Genomic DNA, 6,652 nt, shown 5'->3' on the forward strand with positions numbered 1-6,652 from the left:
ATATAATTTCTCTATATCCTGAGACAGTGCTAATGAGCAAGTACCAATTTTTAATATCTGCCAATAGCCCAGCAACTGCAGCCCCATTTTACTCCTCTCTAGGTCAGTAATTGCATTTCTGAAAAAGCTGTCTAATAATACTGGAGGGCGCTACCATCACTGCCAAATGGAGCCAGAAAACTCCATGGTGATTCATAGACTGCTGACTGAAGACATCACTGAAAAAAATGTATGTTACTACTCATGTCTGTAGAGTTTTGTCCTGAGATATTTTCCCTCATCAAAATTTATTTTATTTTTCTCAACTCAAAATCCATTCTTTTTTTTAAGCTAAAAGATATAATGGACAGGAAGCAGAGGCTTTTAGGCTCTCCTGGCCTTTCTCCCTTTGAAATCCAAGCCAAGGAAAGTGGAAGGACCCGGAATAGTAGGAGTATAATTTCCATTGTTTTGTGAAAATCCTAGACTGGCTACAGTGAGATTTGACTTATGTAAATTAAAATTTATCTCACCTTATTTTCATTTGCAGCCTGACCTAATGTTTAAAAAAAATAATGCCTTGAATTAAAGAATTTCCTGACTTGGAGTCAGGAAGACCTGGATTTGGAGCCTGCCTCAGATAATTTACTAGCTGTGCGACCTTGGGCAAGTCACTTAACTCCTCTGGGTCTATTTCCTCTTCTAGAAAATGAGGGAGTTGGATCCCATAATCTCTTAAGGTCTCAACTTCGATCATGTGAATAAATATAAATAAATAATCTCCCCAAATGTGTTCAGAGACTATGTGACTGAGAGTCAGCTAATCAACAAGAATTTTTTAATCAATTGCTATGTTCATCAGGGGTAGAATAGAAAGAATTCCTGTGTTGGGAGATGATGCTAAAAAAAAGAATCTCTAAGACTTTGTAATTAAATTTAATGTTTAAATAAAATGTGATGAAAAGCAATCCTGATGGACTTCTCTTTGTTTCCCCTGCAAAGGATTCATTTTTGCAATTATTTGAAGGAGATGACCTAAAGAAACTTGTTCAAGAGACACTCAAAGCCAAGCATTTCCTAAAACAGGCCCAGGTGTTCAGGTACAGAAGCTTTGGGAAGATTTTGCTGGAAATATTTTCATGCCAGAAACACTAAGGAGGGGGAAAAATAAATGGAATGGGAAACAGCAGATGATCTCAGAATGAAAAGGGCAGGGGCTACAGGTAGGGTAGAGTAAATTCACTGTGGAGAGAGAACATTGTAGCAGAAATGGCACTGGACTTGAAAGTTCAAATCCTGTCTTTGCCAGTTAATAGCCAGTGGGGAAAATAATACATGACATTTCACATAGGCATTTTCTAAGAAAAGTTCTTGGTAGGCTGAAAGTGCTAAAGAAGAATGATTTATTGCATAGATACTCTGAGGTGTCAGAGGTAGTGTGGAATAATGGAAAACACCCTGGATTTAGATCTGAGTTCAAATTCCATCCCATAAGTTTGCTAACTATGAGTTCTTAGACAAGTCCCTTAACTTCTCAAAGCTTCAGTTTCTTCATCTGTAAAACTGAGATAGTAATAATGAGGTTTTATAGTAAAATTTCACAATTATATAATTTATAATTGTATTAATATATAACTAGATAGTATATTTTATAAGGGGTGGCAAGAAGCACCTCCCTCAATGTTATAATTCTAAAATTCTACTATTAGAAAGATTCATCATCACATTGTATTGTATTATTACTTCTCTTTAAAACAAAATCAGAGGTGGCTAGGTGGCGTAGTGGATAGAGCACCGGCCTTGGGAGTCAGGAGTACCTGGGTTCAAATCTGGTCTCAGACACTTAATAATTACCTAGCTGTGTGGCCTTGGGGAAGCCACTTAACCCCATTTGCCTTGCAAAAACCTAAAAAATAATCAATCTTTGGGAGGGATATTTAGTATTAATGATATTCTTCACTAACATCTTAATATGAATGAGTTTCTCAGTTCCTTTACTCTGGATGGGAATAAGCAGAAAGGAAGGGGCTACTACCCATCTAGAGGTAGGAAGGTTTTTTGAAAGAGAACAGGATCATGAAAACTTTTACTGATTTCATAACCTTTCTGAGGCCTAATCCTGAAGGTGAGAATGTGATATAACTAGAGAGAATACAGTCCCAGGGATGGAGGTTCCTAACTATTGTATCTCCTCTCTTTTTCCCTTATCCTTTGTCGTAAGTACTGTTTCCCACCCTTTCCTCTTAAGGCAGAGTTGGCGTAACAGTAAGAATTTGCTCTTCAATTTGGCTTCTCCCCAAGGTGGATACTATTTCCCTAAAAAGCTAGTGGCCAGAAGAACTAGGTCAGGCTCAGAAATGTGGGCATCCTGGCACACGCCCTCTGGAATGAACAAATGCAATATCCCCTCTTTCCTCCTCCTCTCCTTTCCTTCTTTTCTTCCTTCTAAATTGAACCCTCTTTCTTTCTAATAGAAAACTACTACAGAAGAACATTTCTGAAAAAGTGGAAGCTCCTGTTTAGAAAAGAGCTTTTAGGTAAATTTTAGAAATTTATCTAATATTAATGAAACTGGGGCAGTTTTGGGTAAAGGAAAAAACATAGGATTTGAATACCGAAGACTTAAGTGTGAATACTTCCTCTGCTACTTACAACCAGTAAGACTTCTCAACTGTAAGATTCCCCAATTCCTTAATAGGAGCTTCTTTTCTATGAGGAAAAAATAAAACTGTGCAGCCAAATCTAGGTTACCTGAGATGATGGGGGGACAAGGATGATGACCTGAATAGTTGTAATTAATAATCTAAAATGCCAGTTGATCATAAATACCAGATCAGTTAATAGGAAACAAGAGGGAGTTGGAAGAGCTGAAAGCTTTGCAATTTGTGTTTTGAGAGAGTTCCTGGATCCTAGTCCCAAATAAATAGAATCCATGAAAATTCATTTATGAAAGTTGGGCTAAGTAGTTTTTGGTTTTGAGTGAATTCTTTTGGTTTTGGTTTTTTGTCAAACAATGACCTATTATTCTTTTCCTTTTGTTCATTTTTTTTCTCCTTTATTTCCTCCCTGCCCTTTCCAGGAGACCATTTGGAATACTTCTATCTGTATGGCTTAAAAGGAGTGGGAAACAGCAGGACCAATCCATCCATCCATCCATCCATCCATCTAAACCATCTATCCATCAAAATGAGCTGCTGTTTTTTTTAATCTTGTCTAGCAAATTTCTTACTAAAGGACATGAACACAAGAATGTACATTGTATATCCAATAATATATTTTAAATTGCATGTCATATATAGTATGTATTTTATATAGTTATTTATGAAACAAAGCTAATTAGAATCAAATTGTTTAGAATGTTAAAGTGATCACCGATCTTTTCTTTATAAATCTGATGAAAGAAAAACCTATTTGCTAAGCTTAGAGCAAGGCCTTCTGTTTTGCTTAGAACTTTTTTTTCAATTTGGAAAAAAATAGAAAATGTATAGATAGCTGCTTTGTCTCTGCCACGATGAAGGAAATGATATGTAGTTGTAAGTGATGCTTCTCTTTTGAAGAAAATACTTTAAGATTGGTCCTTAAAAAGTGGAGAGTTTTTGGACCTAAGGGGTGGGAGAGGAGAATCTTAGTCTTTTTTTTAAAATGTAGTTTATTTTTTACAAATATTAATTATCTCTTCTCTCTTCATCCCCCATAATTTAACAAACCATTAAAAAACAACAGAAAAATAAGACCATCACAAACATACAAAATCCAGCAAAATTAATTCCCATATTGGGCTTGTTCACAAATATATGTCTTTTTGTAATTCAAGTCCATTACTTTTCTGGAGGGAGGTGGATGGATGACTTGTTTCATCTTTAGGTCTCTAGATTTTTGTTTTATTATCATTACTTGGATTAGAATACTGAAGTCTTCCAAAGGCATTTTTTCTTTATAACTGTCCCCATTGTGTATATTATTCTAATTCCAGTCATCCATCACACTGCATCATTTCAGAGAGGTCTTCCCACTTTCCTATGAACTGACCATTTCATCAATTGGTTCCTATGGGGTCCTGTTCTTTATGAAGGATAAGAAACAAAGGCACCACATTTCTTTTTCAAGGTGCAGTCACAAAGCATAATAGGTTCATTTTAAAAAGAAATCAAAATGAAAAACCCTAGCCAGAGATATATTTTAAGGAGATTCTGCTTGAGACAACCCTGCTGAAGGAAAACACCTTATTCAGGGTTCCTGAATTTCTTCTCTCACTTTGGGAATCACAGCACTATCTGTAAAATGGGAAGAGGTCAGGCACAGTACAAAGGGAGCTTTTATGCCCAGGTTAATTCTGCTGTAACCAGGATATATCATCCATTTGGAGATGAACCCCAACTTCAAAACTCAAAACAAAAGTCGAAATGCTGTCCAAGTGACTGGATACTGTTGGATGCAGGAGAACGGAGCCAGGGCTGGAGATGAAGCCGTTTTCTGTCCACAACTGCCACCTCCCGATTGACACCCCCACTCAACTCCACTTCAACCCCACCCCCAGATGATCGGGTGCCCCTGATGGTGGGGGGGAGGTCCAAAGGGGTGCAAGTCGTTTCGGTCACAACTGGAGAAAGTGACCCCAGAGAGGGGCAGGAAGGAGCCCGGGATTGTTGAAGGCCGGGACAAGCCAGGAGGACCCTCTAGCTGGTCAGCTGTGGGAGGCGAAGGGCTAGCGTGTCCAGGTGGCCCCGCCCTGGGTGTCCAGGTGGCCCCGCCCCCCTGCCCAGCTGGGTCGCGGCTAGGGGAGGAGAGAGGAGAGCTGGGCGCTGAGCAGCACAAGCGCCCGGCAGAGGCAGCTGCAGAGAGGCCAGGTGAGTTGGGAGCTCACCTGGACGGGGGCCGGGCCGCAGGCTGAGCGTACTGGCGGCGTGGGGGGCGGGGGAGGGAGGGGGACAGACCCTGTCCTGGGGGAAGAGCAGGGATGAAGCTTCGGGGCCCAGGGAGTCGTGGGGGGCGGGTGTGTGCTTACGTCCAAAGTTAGGGGACCAACTCCATTCAGCTAGTCTCGCCTTAGCCTCCCGGAGGCCCCCCTCTACCCCCCCGGATGAGAAACAGACCCCCGATTAGACCCCCTCAAAGGCTCAGGTCTCGGGACACCTAGTCCCGTCCACCTAACTTGGACCAGCCCCAGAACGTTAGAGCCTGGAAGGACTTTGGAGAGCAGAGCTGGAAGGGATCTCAGAGGCCATTTAGTCCAACTTTCCATTTTCAAAAGAAACTGAAATGGAGACAGGCCAGTGACTCGGCCAAGGTCATGCGCATAGAAAAGCATCTGAGACAAGATTGGATCCTGTGTTACCCAGCACTGTACCCCCTAAACAGATGGCAACCCTTCTGACTCTCTCCATTCTGAGCAATTTAGGTTTTTCCATAAATCTTCTACAAATTATCTCTCTAATGTCTGGATGCCTTCCTCCAGCACTTTTGGCATGGAGCATTTGGTCTTGCTCACGTGTTATGCCTTATTCTCTCTAGTTGAATTCTTCAGTTATAGATCTTCTAATTCCCAATCACGTGCTATTTACAGTCTAATAACTTCCCCTAAAAATTACTCTTTCCCCAAACAACCCTTAGGTTGTGTGGGGTGGGGTGGGGTTGGGGGTTGGGAAGGGATTTCTCCAGAGCAGCACTTGCCTTTGTCACCTAACCCTCCTAATTAGGAATGTTTCATGAGTTATTTATGCTAATGACCATTCACTCAATAGGTATTTATTAATCACAGATTTCACACAAACATTGATAGGCATTTGGGAATACAAAGATAAAAACAAAACAGCAGTTTGCACTCTACTTGGTGGAAAACCGTGTGTTCACAGAAAAATACATATATATTCATTTTTATGTGAATTACATACAAAACAATATCTGGGGAGAAGGCACTACTAACTGGAGATATCAAGAATGCTCTCGTATTGGAGGCACTTTTAAACTGAGATTTGAAAGATGTTATAGATTCTAAAAGGTAGAGATGAAGAGGAAGTACAATTCCAGTCTTAAAGGCATGGGAAAAGAAGTCAGATTGGGAGTGGGGGGACAAATAGACCCATTTGGCTGGAACATAGACTGTAAGGAGGAGGAGTGTGAAGTCAGTCTGGAAAGAGGGGTTGAAGCCAGATGGTGAAAGGTTTTAAAATGCCAAACTGAGGAAGCTTTCTGAGAAAGAAGGGGTCATGGTCAAACCTGTGCTTTAGAAATCTCACTTTGGCAGTCCTGTGAAGGACAGATTTGAAAAGGAAGAGACTGGATTTGGGGAAACCAATTAGGAGGTTATCACAACAGTTCTGGTGAGAGGTGATAGTACTGGGATAGTAACCATATGGGTACAGGAATGCAGATCATTCCAAAGTGTGAGGGAGGCAGAAGTGACCAGTTTGGGATATGCAGAGTGATAGGCAGGTGAAAAATAGAGGATAACTCCAAAGTTTCAAAACCTGCATGATTTAGAATCCGGTAGTGTCTTTAACAGAAATAGGGAAGTTAAGAAAAAGGATGGGTTTGATACAGAACGATAATAAAATTTCATTTGAGGCATGTTAAGTTTCAGGTATCTATCCCAGGTGGAGAGCTCAGGAGAAACATTAAAGTTTGATATAGAGATCTGAGAATCATCTGCATAAAAATGGAAGGGAACAATATT

At 40.5% G+C, this 6,652-nt stretch overlaps 1 protein-coding gene across 1 annotated transcript in view; it reads left to right on the forward strand.

Annotated features, from left to right (window-relative positions):
• Positions 1-3,242, forward strand: part of VWA3A (von Willebrand factor A domain containing 3A) — an 85,454-nt gene extending 82,212 nt beyond the window's left edge. The window contains exons 31-34 of the mRNA XM_074200598.1: positions 103-229; positions 982-1,079; positions 2,454-2,516; positions 3,059-3,242. Of these exons, the coding sequence (XP_074056699.1) occupies positions 103-229; positions 982-1,079; positions 2,454-2,502 (274 nt within the window). The 3' untranslated portion in view covers positions 2,503-2,516; positions 3,059-3,242. The remainder of the gene's footprint in view (positions 1-102; positions 230-981; positions 1,080-2,453; positions 2,517-3,058) is intronic.
• The last annotated feature ends 3,410 nt before the right edge of the window (positions 3,243-6,652 follow it).

The sequence above is a fragment of the Macrotis lagotis genome, chromosome X, assembly GCF_037893015.1.
Source record: "Macrotis lagotis isolate mMagLag1 chromosome X, bilby.v1.9.chrom.fasta, whole genome shotgun sequence".
NCBI lineage: Eukaryota > Metazoa > Chordata > Mammalia > Peramelemorphia > Peramelidae > Macrotis > Macrotis lagotis.